General features: G+C 39.1%; 1 protein-coding gene across 5 annotated transcripts in view; it reads right to left on the reverse strand.

Annotated features, from left to right (window-relative positions):
- ncam1a (neural cell adhesion molecule 1a) overlaps window positions 1–15,771 on the reverse strand; it is a 273,207-nt gene that overhangs the window by 47,961 nt on the left and 209,475 nt on the right. For all 5 annotated transcript variants that reach the window (XM_080866378.1, XM_080866377.1, XM_080866379.1 and 2 more), the window contains 5 exons: window positions 13,276–13,426; window positions 7,507–7,691; window positions 6,801–6,897; window positions 4,256–4,423; window positions 754–879 (listed from right to left, as the gene is read on the reverse strand). In XM_080866378.1, coding sequence (XP_080722504.1) covers window positions 754–879; window positions 4,256–4,423; window positions 6,801–6,897; window positions 7,507–7,691; window positions 13,276–13,426 — 727 coding nt within the window. The remainder of the gene's footprint in view (window positions 1–753; window positions 880–4,255; window positions 4,424–6,800; window positions 6,898–7,506; window positions 7,692–13,275; window positions 13,427–15,771) is intronic.

The raw sequence follows: 15,771 nt of genomic DNA on the forward strand, positions 1-15,771 counted from the left end.
ATGTCAGGCCGACACATCCTGGTGATGACAAGTGTCACATACCTGCTCTTTGATGTAAAGTTTGCCCCATATGTCTAACTAACTAAGCTGTGATATATAGGAAGCACCAAGGGCAATGACAAATATGTCCAGAATATCCACCAAACCCGCTTTAACGCCGTTAAATAGAAAATGTTCTTGACCTTCTAAAATATCCAGTAATTCATCATGCTCTGCCATCACTATCAGAAAATATAAACAATTCTCAGCAGGACTCGATGTGTGGCTGCTACATTAAAAATGCATGCTGTCACTGAACTATAAATACAGAGACAACACTCCTTCACACTGAAGTATAAATCAGCTTTAAGAATGTGCACGTACTTTGCAGAAAGCTTTCAGTAAATCACCTGAGCTGTGGGCTATGAAGACGAGGGTTCATTCAGACTTACACGCTGCAAACATTCACCAAAAAAAGAGGTACATAAAAGTGCTAGGTGATGAAGGAGAGGTAGGTTACACATTGCATCGTTAACCCTATTAACAAAGTTGGATCATGGAGTGACGGCGTCGTCGTGAGTTATCGTTTCTTCTGGCCTGGATGGAAAAGGATTGCGCTGGGGGCTTGGCATGAGAATAGAGGAACGTAAGGGTGAAAGCATCTGGGCACAGCTAGACACGGGGAGGCAGCGGAGTGAGCTACGGCATTAGGTTCAAAGCATTTGGGTCAGAGGAGCACTTAGAGCAGGAGCAAGAAGCGAGGGGAGTACTTACGGACTGGCTCAGTCTTGAAAGTGCTGGCCTGGCTGCTCTCGCCTTCACCTTTCCCATTGATGGCGGACATCCTGACCTCGTATGTAGTTTCTGGTTTCAAATTAGTGATGGTGATCCCAGTCATGTCTGTTGGAGGCAAGGTGGTGTTATTCCATAAAGGTGTACAGTGACCCGAGGAATTCAGAACTGAGACTCTGGGAACATTTCATATGTGACCCAATCATGTTGGCTTTTACCAATTTATGTGAGGTTGGTCAGTGTGGCTGCCTGCGTGCTACTTACCTTCTCATAGGCCGCAGTAGAGTAATGCACTAGTCCACCCGTTCAAGATTGTTTTCATTTTGTTTTTTACACTCACACTTTGCTCTGCTTCCCAAAGTAGAGATCTCTGTCTCCTCCTTTCGCTTAAGCTCACCACAATATAATAAAAATGGGGTATTTCTCCTATAAGTTGCTCAGAATGATTCAGCGGGATGCCTGCTGTGGCCTGATCCATATTAGGAGAAGAATATTTCCTACATGAAACCTTGGAACTACAAAAAACCGAGGCAGTAATTCCATGCTGAAAGCTTTTTGTTGACACTTGATGCCAGGACCCCACAGGTGAACTACAATTTTAATGAGTTTATAACAATGACTCAGTTGCATACAAACAGCAACCACAATGACCAATAGAGGGGTTATTAATTTTAATTGTATATGTGAAAAACAAATCCCAAGAAGGGCATAAATTGTAATTGCAGAGGGGCTCTGGGATTTTATATTTCAGGTTCTATTGTTGGGGGGGAATCAAAGATCTATTGTTATACAAGAGCTCTCAGGTGTATTATTTTTTTTAAAGGCCATTGCAGTGATCTTTAAATGCCATTTTTCAGGGTAAATTCCATTGATATAACCAATAATCTCCCAACAACAACAACAATCTATATTCAATAATCTACATTGAAGTGTAATACATCTTATAAAATTATTACTTTCTAAAACTCAGTTTTAAGATTTTTTTAAGTTTAAAATTTGCTTTTGACAGTCACGTTGTTCCTTCCAAGGAACAGTTGAGATTTCAGTCACGATACACATTCACGGTCTTGACATTTGTTATAAAACTGAGTTGGCTGATCTCTCAGTGTGCTATACAAAGAATAGTAATTTCATGGATGAGAACAAATTTAGGCTGTGAAAACCAACTGAGAAACATCTCTCCATTACTGTGACCATTTATGTCTCAAACTTATGTATCAGTGAGACGGACTTGCAGAAAGAGCTGAGCATAAGGCTGCTCGGGGAAACTGCATGAATACAGCTTTCAAGCATTAGAGCAGATGAATTGAGAACTGGGCTTTTAGCAGCAGCATAAAACTGATGTCTTTGCTGAGTCCATTAATGGTCAGATTAAATTTTTACAGCCAGCTCAAAGTAATATACCTGTGGGGGGGGGGCATGTTGGTTGCCTCTGCTTATGTAAAAGGTTTTCTCCACAAATAAAACGTTATTAAATTCGGTGCATCTTAGTCAGTGTCTTTCAACATTACTGCAGCACTAATATTGTAATTACGTGTACAATGTGAAAAATTTACTGTTATTTCCATAAACAGTAAGGACTAAAATTCAATATTTGGTTAAAAACATATAAAAGGACATCCAGATACTGGGTATCTGAGAAAATGATTATTAGTATTAAGGATTTGTGATTAGATTTAATTATAAAAATGTATAATATCCAGGTACCGATTAGTATTAATAATTTTCAGTCAAAAGGTAGGTAAATAATGTGAAATATTACTTGATATGCTCACTGATTTTAGAAATAGGTCCTAAAATGATGTGTTTTTAATTAATGCTTATTTGAATTCACAGTAACATCAGCCTATCAATAGTGCGAGCTCGTATATCTTCAATAAATCCCAAACTAAAGACAAAAACACTAAAAGAAAAAGAGTATTTTCATGTATAGAACTGAATGCTCCATGGCCCCAAAACCACTGCCATCAAAAACACATCAGTGAGAAATACCAGTCAAGCACTGAGGTAGATTACCATTAAGATCTACTCTGCACTGTATACTTTATGCATTATGGGAAAGCAAATGTGAGTATTTTATATTTACACAGAAATTACTACAGACTATATGGATACACAATGCATGAAGCTACATATGATCTGTTAGTACATGCAGAAATATTTACACAGTGCAGAAGTAAGGCTGTTTTATGTGTGTGCACACAGCAGCATCAGTACCTATATAGCATGGACCCACAGTGATATGGGTGTGGTATCTATATCTGGCAGTACTGCTTTTAAACATGTGATGGCAGCTCTGGGTCACAGTACTGTGACAGACACAAAAGCCTTTTTATTGACACAGTTCAGCCACTTGATAATTCAGTATCAGTAACAATATACTGCCTCCCTTCATGGCATATTGTAGCTTCAGTAGCTAGACCTTTAAAAAATGATATTACAAGTATCTTAGGAAATACGATGTGTTTTGCAAGGTCCTTTCACAGCATGTGTGTTTCAAAATCGCTCAGATTTATTAGACACAGAGTGGTTTAACTAGCTGTATGAAATATTTCTGACAACACTGACTGTTTGCGTGTGGGTCCATGCATTTCGTTTTGTGTACACGCTCACATGTCAGGCGGCTCATGGGCCTCGAGCTGACAGCACAGCCTGTCAGCCACTGACTGATACATCCCATGTGGCAGACAGGACGAAAACCATCCAGATTTGCAGGAGCCACAAACCCTCAGCGGGACGGGGATATTATCTAGGGCCTGTCAGTGTCGGAGCTGACTGTCATTTAGGCTATACTGTGTTCCACATCTCTTCTTGACATCAGCTACTGTCATGTTTGGATTAAATGTTGTCGCAGAACTGTTTTCGGCATGTAGGAACTAGACATAAACACATAACAGTCGCGGAGCTGAAACGCTGTGCTGCGTTTCTCTTTGCACCGCAAACTTTACAGTGGATTACCCTGGAATTTAATGTTTAAATATTATGATTAACAAGAAAATCTCAAGCCTTGAGCCTTTTTTACCTAACGGCAGAAATGAATAATTCCATAGATTTGCTGACAAAGATGGACTCTAGAGTCCTCCCCTTCAGGATGGCTCTTAAAGTATGATGCATCAGTTGGATGCTAAGAATTAAAGTGGCCTAAGTGGTACTAAGGTGTGGATGATGCAGCTGATGCCGACACGGAAAGTGGTAAATAACAACCCTTCCATCCACTGCGCTTCACTGAAAGTATGTTTTTCAGGGCTCTAAGGGGAAATGTATGGAAGAGATGACTACTCAGGAATCATAGCAAACCTAAACCATACAGAGAAATCTTTGTCCCAGCAGTCATTTTCAATCTCCTGCTAATGGCTAAATGAGGCTATACGAGCCCTAAACTTCCATAATGGCATTTTTTGTAAAGGCTACCACTTCTACATGTGCTTGTTATACACAAGGAGGGATAATCCAGCAAATTTAGTTTGCGTTATGACCGACTCACCATCCTCAACATCTTCCTCCTTGCCAGTCCAGTCCTGGCCAGGCAAACGCCATTCCACTCTATACTTGATAATTGGCACTCCACCCATTGAATCAGGCTCCTCAAACTTTACCACTGCTGTGCTTGAGAAAGGCTCCACTTGTTGAATTACAGGCGATGACGGCACCTCTGCAACGGCAAGCAGGGAAAATAATGTGTTAATACTTTTTTCAGTTTTCAAAAGCTTTTTAAAAAGCAAAAAAAAATTACAGCTTTTCATAAACTGCTTTTAGCTTCCATTGTGCACACTATGTTCTTTGCTCTGCTGCAGTGTGGGGAAAAAGAAAAACAACAAAAAAAGGACTCATATTTAATGTTAGGAATCGGTTTGATTAATTTAAAATAGGTTTCAGAGCTTCATAAACTCTTCTTCAATCGACTAATTTGAAATCTAGCAGCAGCAGCAGCAGCTCTTATCATAGCGGTTTTATATTTCTGGCTGTATTTGCATCTCTATCCTCTCTCTCTCCCTCTTTTCATGAAACTCATTTCAGCTTACTACAAAAATGTTACCATGCTGGAAAAGTGCTCACGTTGTGGCTAAACATAGGATGGTATTTACCACAGTGCAATTTCAGTCCTCACTTGAGATAACAATCACACCCACCTCTGTGAGTACTATGACAAAGGTCCTCACTGACATCATCAGCATTAACTGTTTTCATTTGCGAGGCTTTTTTATCAAACTTAAGAGAAAATGCTTCACATTCATTAATTAACAATTATGACACCAAGTTGCAGCCGTGCTAACTGTGTGCCCGGTACTCAAAGTTTGCAGGGACAGTACAACTTCAGCTCATCCCTGGGATTGATTTAATAACAAAATGAAACTTTCCTCTGTGGACGATGTCATTCTGTTTTTAATCTTTCAGTAGGAAGCCTTTACGATGCTAATCAGTATATTAGTTCTGTGGTACACTGGTCTATTATTTGTGTCCCATGTAAATCACTGGTTAAAAAGTGACAGTTTCTTTTATTCTAGCCTTTTTGTTGCATGTTCATGTCAAGGTAAAACATCTAGATACAGAAAAATGATCAGGTCAATGCACAGAGTATCGCCTTACTGGAAATAAACCCACATGGATCCAGGGGGATGAAGTCTTTTGACTTTGCTGACATTTGCCGCCACATACTAAAATCATGATTAAGATATGTGTTTAAACAATTATTCCACGTTATTATTAATTCATTTGTTTGGTGTAATGAACATTGCAATGAAACAGGTTCACTAGCGAGGCTGAAGCACGTTAATCTTCTTTGATATCAATCTGCTGATAATTAAAAAAAAAAGCAAACTGGGATGACTATGTCACTGTCAAGAGGGATTAAACTAATTATAAGCTCATCTGCATATGTCTGCACGCGTCCTGGATCTGCTTACCCAATGATTTCTTTAATGATGCCTTTTCTGGACTGAGTACCGTGTCTCAAATAGCTTCGTTTGGTCGAGCTCTTTGCCTCACATTACATGCAAAAATGTTCTCACGGACATAATTGCAGAGAAAAGGTGTGGAGACTTATTTACAGGGTTCTTTTTAGGATAACTCTGTTTGGAAGCAGTCACTTTAGGCATACAGACGAGTTATGCAGCAAATTACAAAAAATACTTCAAAAAGCCTACAGGATATTACACAATGTCAGCACAGGGTGTTACCATAATTAATTTGACCACCCTGCATTTAGACAAGGTCCTGAGCGACCTTCTACTTCTAATGGGTCCAAAGCAATTTGCATACCAAATGAAGCTAACGCGAGAAAATAAGACTTAAAGGGCAGTTCCGCTGTGATTTCAATTTTCTTCCATTGCCTGTCTAGCCTGTGCTCTGAGTGTCTCCAAGTCCTGGTTTGTTTTTCTTCCCTATTTATACTGCAGGATGCCTTTGTGCTTCCTCATACACAAACACAATGCCACTTTTCATTTGTATCCAGGCAATACACGCATATCTTTGCTAGAAGTCTTTTAATCATCTGAAGTCAATTCACACCATCCTGACTACACTTTCACAAGTAGATGCTTCAGATCTGCGCACTGTTGCTCTAAATACAGACAAAGCAGATAAATTAGTTCATCATAAATTCTAAATCTTTCATTCATACTTCTCATTCATTACCACTTGTCTTGCATACAGCAGTGGTTCCATTTGTTCCTGCTCTGCTAGAACTTCTGATGGAGATTTTTTTATACCTTTGCTTCCTAAAGTAGCTTCTGATTGCATTCAGAAATTACTTTTACATTTTTACTGCTAAACTGATCGACCTTTCTCTTGGTTTTACTGGTGAGTTGTCAAACCATTTGTTTTTAGGTGGTTAGATCCATATTGGGAATATGACTCTAAAATTCAGTCCATGGCAGTGGTTTGTGAAGTTCTTATTTCACTTCTGCATAAAAGACACTGGCCAGCCTGGAAACGTGAAGTCTCGTCATTTCATTATTTAGAGTGTTTCTTTTGTTTCCCCAAGACACTAAAAATTTCACCTAAATGGGAGTAATTTCTGGTTAACAAACCTGCTTGGATAAGAAGGAATTCCTTGGATTCAGAACCCATCACATTGGTCGCTGTGCAGTTGTAACTGCCAAAGTCGTTTTGAGAATCAGGGGTAATCTGAAAGACAAAAAGAAACAAAAAGAGACAAAAACACCGAGAAATATCAGGTTATGTCTCAAGTTTTTGGATGTGAACACAAAAAAAAAGAAAGAAAAAAAGACTCTGACTATATGCATGACGAACTTAAACACAGTGTAGATCATTAGGGTGTAGTCTCACTTAATGCTTTTCTGCTATTTAGCATTTGTGTTAGATCTGGAGCCTGGTTGTTATGCAGATGCACAGATTTCTTGATTTTAATCATTACCCATTGGTTCATTAACACAGTGTCTAGCAGTTGAGTGTGCTCAACACTAGGCCTATAATTATAGTCCATTTAAAGTTGGTCTGGAACTACTTGTTAGCTTTTAATGCAATCTTTCACGTTACTCTTTAATCTCACTAAAACAGTGGCTTATATTAGCCACAATTCATTCTTGTGTAACAAACAGAAAGCCTCTGTTTTTTTGTGTGTGCGTTTTTGGATACTTCTCAAAAACAATAAAAAAAACGGAGCTGCGTTCTAAGTAATCTGCCAAACTATGTCAAATATACAGAGCATGTTTGTGTATTTTGTGCCTCTTTATGGCAGTAGAAATCAGCATTAAGAAGACAGATGCAGCACACCTCAAGGTAGCTGACAGATGGTGTGTTATAGATCTTCATATTAGTGCTGTTGGCAGTGGGCAGCTGGAAGCCGTCTCTGAACCAAACCACCGAGGCTCCGGGATGAGCCTCCACCTCACAACTGATGTTGGCCGGGTTTCCCTCCCATGTATATACTGTCACCGAACCCAGGATCTTTGGAGTATCTGAAGGAATAGACAGGGGAGTGAGGATACTTGAAACAGATAAGCAGATTGTCAAAGGTTTACTGAAATTACTCAGTGGAAATAAACTGAATCTGACAAGTTAAAGAAAACAACTCTTATGGTTGGCCAAATTTATGCAGATGACTGACAAACCCGTGGAACAAACTCCTTTACTACACATGTGATGCATTATTAGGTAGTGCAGAAAGTAGTACTGGATACTCAATGGGGAGAAAAACAGATGAAACAAAAGAAGACATTCTGGGTGATGTAGGATTCATCAAACAGCACAATAATGACCCAAAATATCTGCAAGATGAAACAGCCAAGATGTAAATACTGCATATAATCAGCTGTATGTGAGTAAAACGTTCACTTTTACAACAGTCTAAATTGAATCCAACAGGAATCTGCTTGTAAAAAGCAGCACTGATTTTTAAGTATGTGCGGTATAATAAAAACTCCAAGCTCTGTTGAAAAGTCTAAAGGACAGAACGGTATCAGTCAGTTGGATATGGCCATTATATCTTGTCACGAATGGCAGTATTTCCTTTCATCCTTGAAGCTCTTCTCCACATTTCTAGCAGCTTTAATCAAGGCTACCAGTAAAAATACTCGATTTAGAATTCATGGCAGCAGAAAAAAGACATGTAAAACACACTCACTACGGAAAAGAAAGCAGTCGTGGCAATGGTGACAAAAGCTACAGTTTTACAGAATGGTAAACAGATGCTAAATGAATTCTAATGCTTTACTTGTGATCTATAAATTTAATGCCTTTTATGGTATGGATTTATGTTTTACAGCCAACTTGTGCTGGTTTTATAAGACATGAAAATGCTTCAGAGAGTTTATGAATGTGTTACAAATAAAAAAAACCCATTATAACTAATAATTATAAATTAGCACAACCACTTAGTTTAAAGAAATAGCACTGCTCGGGGTTTGATGACCAGATTATTTTTCTTTGATTTCTTTAATCTTATATGTGCCTGTAGCATACTTATGGATTATGCAGCAAAAATCAAATAAACGACTGAAACCAAGCAACAGTTTGACCAAGCTATTTTCACTTCCTACATGAAATGAGTTGATACCATATAGCCAAACCTGTTACACTGCACCCCAATTTTTGACAGGAAAACAGACAAGAGTAAAGGTAACGGACGGTAAAGTTAATTAATTCTTCCCTTCATTGTTTCCTTTTAAAATCTCCTGCTCAAATCACTGAGCATTGATTTTAAATTCAGTGAAGTATGCTTTGCTTCACGAGTGCCGTAAAATGCAGTGGCCCCTGACACTGCCAGGGCTTTACTTCTGACCCTATCCTTTAAAAGTCTGCAGCATGCTGCGGCTGGGATTGATGGACAAGGCTGAGTCAATAGATGTTCCATCTCCTGCAGCTCTGATTAGATTCTCACTCTTTCTGTCAGTGCTGCTTTTGGTCTCATTGACTCTATAGGGCCTGCGACTTGCCTGTTTGATTTCTGCAGGCTGCTAGCCTGGTATAGGTGAACATAGGAGGAATGCATCTGCCACATAGGGTTCATACATATCAAGTAGGCTGCATAGAGCTCATGTATATTAAATAGACTGCACAGTGCCCATAATGATATCATATAACAAAGTGCATACAAATGCAATAGTTATACAAAAAAGATGACAGCGTCACATTTGCATGACTAGTACATTCATACAAAAGTGGCAGCAACAGCGATACTTACTACACATAATTGCATTACTATTAAAGACTGCATTACTATTAGAAGGAATTTAGTCTTTTTTAGTGGAACACTGAAATAATACTCCATAAAACTCCCAACCAAAAACCCCTGAACTATTTTACATTCAAAGTGTTTCCTGTTCAGCTTCTTTGGGGAATTAATCTGTAGTATGAATTAGTTTTTCTTTCTCTCATTGATCTGTCAGTTTCATACAATATGTAATCAATATCAGTATCGCAGAAAGAAATGCTGTCTTATGCCCATACACCAAGTAGGTGAATTAGCTTGTCTTTGGCTATCAGGACATCCTAACTTGAATGAATAATTGGCTATTGCAGGGGTTATTCTTCAATAGAACTACAGGCAGCCAACAATGGCTCTGTGCAGCCTCAATACTAAAATATCATCATGCTTGCTGATATTCAGCTCTTAACAACCGCAGGGGAAAAAAGCCATGCATAAGTCTGTAATAAAAAGCAAAATCTAAAGTTACAATTTCTAATTCTCCATCCAGCAGGACTAGGAGAATCAGAAAGAGTATGTAACAGGTGACCTGCTTGGAGCTCAAACAGTGTTTTCATTAGACATTCATGTTAAACAAACTTCAACCTCTGACAAAATGGAAGTCAAACAGAAAGGACATTAACAGTTTCCTATCAGTCCTTCAGGAACAAACCTAGACATGCTCAGCCTAGCTAATGGGATCATGCTGTGAGGCAGATAGGAACTTCCATGCTTCGATAACGTCTCCATTGTGTGAGTGGGTGAGCGGTGATAGAGGGGACAGTGAGTGAGAGCTGTGCCCACGACAAAGCACCTTTTCTTATCGATAATTGCTTGGCAACAGTAAATCAGCTACCTGATAATTTGATGATTACTCTAGCAAGCCCTTAAACATCTCTATCAATGCTGAATTGTGATTATATCTCTAAGCAAATTACAAGCGCACTGAGCACAGGGGCATATTAATCCAATTAAGCATCCATTGGCCTTATTTCCCTCTCTCATTCTCTCTCTCTATCTTTTTTTTTGTTAATTAAGTAACATTTGATAGGCGTCAAAATGAGATCAAGTATAATTTTATACACATCAAAGCACTAGTTTATAGTTTGGTGCTGATGGAGCATTAAACCATCACCAGGGTACATACACTGTACTATTAGGGTCATTTTGTTTTTTCTTGGTGCTGTAGCACAGCGGTCCCCAACCCCCGGGCCTCGGAACGGTACCGGTCCGTGAGTCGTTTGGTACCGGGCCGCGAGAGTTGAGGCTCAGATGTGAAATGTATGGTTTTCAGGGTTTTTATCGGTTTTCAGCGTTATTTTGTTATCGTTTTGATCGTTAACTCTGTTTTCCTGGGTCTTTTCAAGTGTGTTATGAATAAATCTTCTTTTTTTCGGTACCGGTACTAGTTTTATTTTGTTGTATTTATCCGCGACACATTAAAGGCTGGTCCGTGAAAAATATTGTCGGGCATAAACTGGACCGCTGCTGTAGCACACTGGAGCTTTGTAGTGTCTATATAAAAAAATCAAACTTGTTGAAATTGTAATTCTCTTGGTACACCGCCCTAAAGATCAAAGGGGCCAACAGTCTCGCACTGTTGACCCTTACTTGGAGTGTCACAGACTCTCACGGTTGACCAGCTGCAGAAAGTACAATTTAGGCTTTACAGCATTTCTTGCAAGCTTCAAAGAACATGTCCAGTCCTGCAAAGACAGATGTGAAAAATGCCCACGATTAAGATCCAGAACTTATTTTTAGTCCTACGTGAAACAACGTCAGCTACACTATGGAGTATATTCAAATACTGTTGCTCAAAAATAAAGGGAAGTTTAAAATCTGCTGTGTACCCCTGAGTGTACCTTTTGACTGGTACCATGCCAAGATGGATGATGAATGTTAACTCTCCATCAAAGGTAATGTGACTGTCCCTGATGGGCTGAGACAAATGCAACCATATGACAGAAGGAAGATGCTGAAAAATGACCAAACTTCAGTCAAGAGAACATCTGAGATGATCCATCCACAACACGAGGTTAGTCATTGATATGCTGCTGTGCGCTCTGGATGATTCTGAACTGAAATCTTAGTTCGCCTCTGATTGATTCTTTGTGTGTGGCAAACTGTGAGCCAATGGGCTGTAGCTACATTGTAAGGTTTTAAAAACTGAGCTTAAAGGGACACTGCACATGAGTAGTGCTAATGGAAAGCCAGAGAGGCTGACAATGACCATAGATTGTTTTTAGAGGCTTCTTCATATCAAATAAAAGAAGATAGATATTAAAAAGACATCAGTAAGAACTAGGATCCAAAAGCAGGGTTGATACCTGATTTCCTGAAGAGTTGTTCTTAATTACCTGTAACTGCTGTAGTACATTTAAAAACACTTACGACACAATGTTATAAGAATGTTATTTTAAATTTAGACATATGGAAGTTTGCTTTTGTTTCTTTTGTGCTGTTAAGTCATTTTTAATGCATCAGCTAATTTGAGAATGGGCTTGAAGATGATACCCTCACCCTTAAGGACTTTAACTGATCTTGTTACTATCTGCGATAACATTGGTCACCTTTCTCACTCACTATGTGCTAACAGACCTCTCCGCATTGAATCATACTTGTTATTAATCTCTGGCTCTCTTCCACAGCATGTCTTTTATCCTGTCTTCCTTCTCTCACCCCAACTGGTCGCAGCAGATGGCCCCGCCCCTCCCTGAGCCTGGTTCTGTTGGAGGTTCCTTCCTGCAAAAGGGAGTTTTTCCTTCCCACTGTCGCCAAAGTGCTTGCTCATAGGGGGTCATATGATTGTTGGGTTTTTCTCTGTATGTATTATTGTAGGGTCTACCTTACAAAATAAAGTGCCTTGAGGCGACTGGTGTTGTGATTTGCCGCTGTATAAATAAAACTGAATTGAATTGAAAATTGATGCTGTCAACAGCTTGGTATAAATTAAATAATAATGAAGTAATGTTAGACAAACCAAGCACAGTTTATCTAATGTTTGCTACACCTGACAGCACACATTGCCTCTTTAATGTCTAAATGCTTTTCTATCCTCTCTTTGTGAAACCAGCTCAAGGTTTTGGTGTCACACTGAGACCTTCCATCTAGAGACACCTTTTTGAATAAGCATTAAACATGCATATGAGGAGAAATATCTGTGTGAGATGAGAAAAAGATTTCCACATGCAAGGCAGCCACAAGGTAGCAGTGGTTTAAATCGATGTCATGAGTATCAAGTTATTCTTGACTGGAGAGACATGCTCTCTTGCTCTTACTGTTAAATTGCTAGTGCTATAGATTTCCTTGCCTACAGCTAAAACCATCAGCTAAAGAACAAAACCCGAGAAAGTTCTCTAGGTGCTGTCAGAAACCATTTTTGGAGACAGAGAAAAAAAAAAGATCCAGTGCCTGAGCACAGATAGAAGTCGAAAAAAACATCTGGGCTCCATATATGGAAAGAAATGAATTACTGCAGGAACAAACTGACCTTCACTGCCTGATAAATCAGTATATTGTATCACGGTTAACAGATTTTCGTAATTTAACAATAGTAACTAACACTTTTAACATGCTCTTTGAAGACTGTTTTTTGGCTGATGCAACAACTTATAAAAGATAAATGTAGCAACAGAGTTTCCATAAAAGAATTCTTTTAGACACTACTCCTACCCCGTTTCCAACAGACTAAAATGAAACGTTAAAACGATGACATTTTATTAAGCAGATGTCAGCAGCAACAGCAGCTCTTATCAGTTTCATATTTGTACATATAACAGTGCAAACTTATGGTTATCTGTGTTGACAGCAAAGATAAACCACTGGAGCGTGCGGCCAGGCAGAGTTTTGTGACTTACAGCGGACTTCCAGGTACATGTGCCGGGCGTCCTGGCCGATGGAGTTGCTGGCGGTGCAGAGGTACTGTCCAGCATATGTAAACTGGACATTTTTCAAGGTGAGAGAGGACACCCGTGCATGACTGCGCACCACCACATTTCTATCAAGGCTCTATAAAGAAGAAGAGAAAGAAATTATTCTCACTTATAAACAGGTAGTTTTATATAAAACAGGGCTAAAGGGTCAGTCTGTATTTGTTGTTTTGCTAGCGCAAATGGGACAAATGAGTAGAAGATAAAGTGGGAACTATAAACTGAGAAAGCAAGAGTTAAAAAAAAGAAAAAAAATGTGACGACTGACTGACAGGTGAGCCATGTGAACTGCAGTGCAGAAATACCACAAGAACAGCGGGATGGAGACAACATAAAAGCTACAACTGCAATGAACTCTTCTGAGAGAGAATTTAGTATTCCTTGGATGCTATTAGCTGATAAGGCTAAATTTATTCTATGTTTTTTTTTGTTTGTGTGAAGTGAGTGCCACAGGAGCAAACAAATCCTTCCTTTAAATCCTAAAAAAAATAACGTTAGTTATAAAAATCTTACAAATATGCTGCTAAAATTTATTCTTTTCTCATATATATATATATATATATAAACAGCAACAGACTGGACATCCTGGCCTCTGAAAAACTATTGCTGGGATAACTATTAAACCAGCGTCAGAGCCCTGGCTAATAACCTGCAAACTCGATTGCTGTCCTTACCATTTAGCAGTCTGGTTGCAGGGTTACAGGCAGTCTAATTGCACTTGGAACAGTATAACTGCACTTTTAACAAACAGCTTGTTAAATCTGGTTTGTATTTGTATTAAGAGATCACATTTATTAGCCTGCCTACTGAGCTAATACTGCTATTCCAAGCATGTGTTATGCCTTACTTAGAGTGATCTCTTAACAGCTGTGCAGCTGACATCAAAAGTGGCCCAACGACCTCATTTGTTTTTTTTAACAAATGCAGTGGATCCTAGCTTCTCTCTGTTGTGCATGTAACCTGATGCAAATACAAGCCCAAAGCAGAGGGGGGGCTTCAAGTTCTGCACCGTTTTTGCGAAGACAAAAAGTATATTTGTTTTGAAATCGCATGGTGAAAGTCAGTAGGTGAAAAAAAACAACATCGGTAATAAAGAGAAGCCCTATGAAATGATTAATAAAACTGCAAGCCTATAAAACCCATGGCTGTTAAAAAAACCTGTAACAGTTTATCTTCCCTTTGGGGGACACAGGCGACACAAAAAGGAGATATACATCTTCGTTCTAGGTGCCATAGTATTTGCTTTTTATTTTAGGCATTCTAGCTAGAGCTTCGGCGTGCAAAGCTCTGGCCGGTAAACTAGAATATAGATGTAGTATATAACCGAGTCATATTTGTTGTGTAAGTATTACGTCAAAAACAGCTTTTCTTTGCAGAGCAGGGTGACGCAGATGTGGCAGAAATATTTCTGCTGTTTACGGAAGATCTGAGGGAGTGTCCTGGAACATTTTGAAAGGGCAGCATTAATCTTGTCTTACTGCAGTAACACAGGAAAGAGCTGTACTGGGTACACTGGTGGAATATAAACAGGAAAAAAGGTTAATAGAGAATAATGCTTTAATGATACAGCACAGGTAGCAGGGAGAGGGGAGACCTTTGAACAGGATTCATTCATTAACCAAATAATTTTAATTACAAAAATGAATTATGGTGGTAGACTTGTAAGGCGATGTATGGACAGGATTTTTTCAGTGTCTTGTATTTTGCAGTCACTGCTGATTTGATCTGCAGAGCAAATCTTTGTACACGTGTTTTGCTTGTCGTACATTCTGTCCGGCAAGTGTTACATGAAGAGGGAGACTGTCAGGCATAACATGCACAGGCTCTGTCTGTGTATTCATTAGATGTAGATCTGCTATTCTCAGCAATCACGGTGCAAGAGCCATTTATGCTTTATCTTCCCAAAATACTAGCTCAATAAAACGATGTTAGCGCTGTATTAATAACATGCTGAAATTTTATAACCACCTCCTCCTTTGAAAAAAATGAGGCAGTTTAGGCAGCTAAAAATAGAACTTTTTAACAAAGCAGATGTCGGCGAGCTGAGCCAACAGTTTAAAAAAATGAACTCTGCTACATCAAGAATTCAGCTCATGAGTAACTGTCTCCCAATTTGGTATCAGGATCCTTTAACACAACGTGGCACATGAAGATATATATTTGTGGAGAACACCTGACGGACAGGACAAACCTGTGCCTCCTCCAAAAATTTAACTTTGAAACTACTGGGAGTGGTCCTTGTCAACTTTAATTTCTAGAATGTTGATTTATGGAGCACCCTGATGGCCCAGGGGTTTAAGGAACAGAACATGAATATACAAAAGGGTAGGCTATTCATACTTTTAATCCAGCCTGGGACTTGTGTTGCTTGCTTATCATTCCCCATCTATTTCTGTCCTTAATTCTTTTAATTTCTCCACTGTC

Source organism: Rhamphochromis sp. 'chilingali' (genome assembly GCF_963969265.1).
Source record: "Rhamphochromis sp. 'chilingali' genome assembly, chromosome: 19".
NCBI lineage: Eukaryota > Metazoa > Chordata > Actinopteri > Cichliformes > Cichlidae > Rhamphochromis > Rhamphochromis sp. 'chilingali'.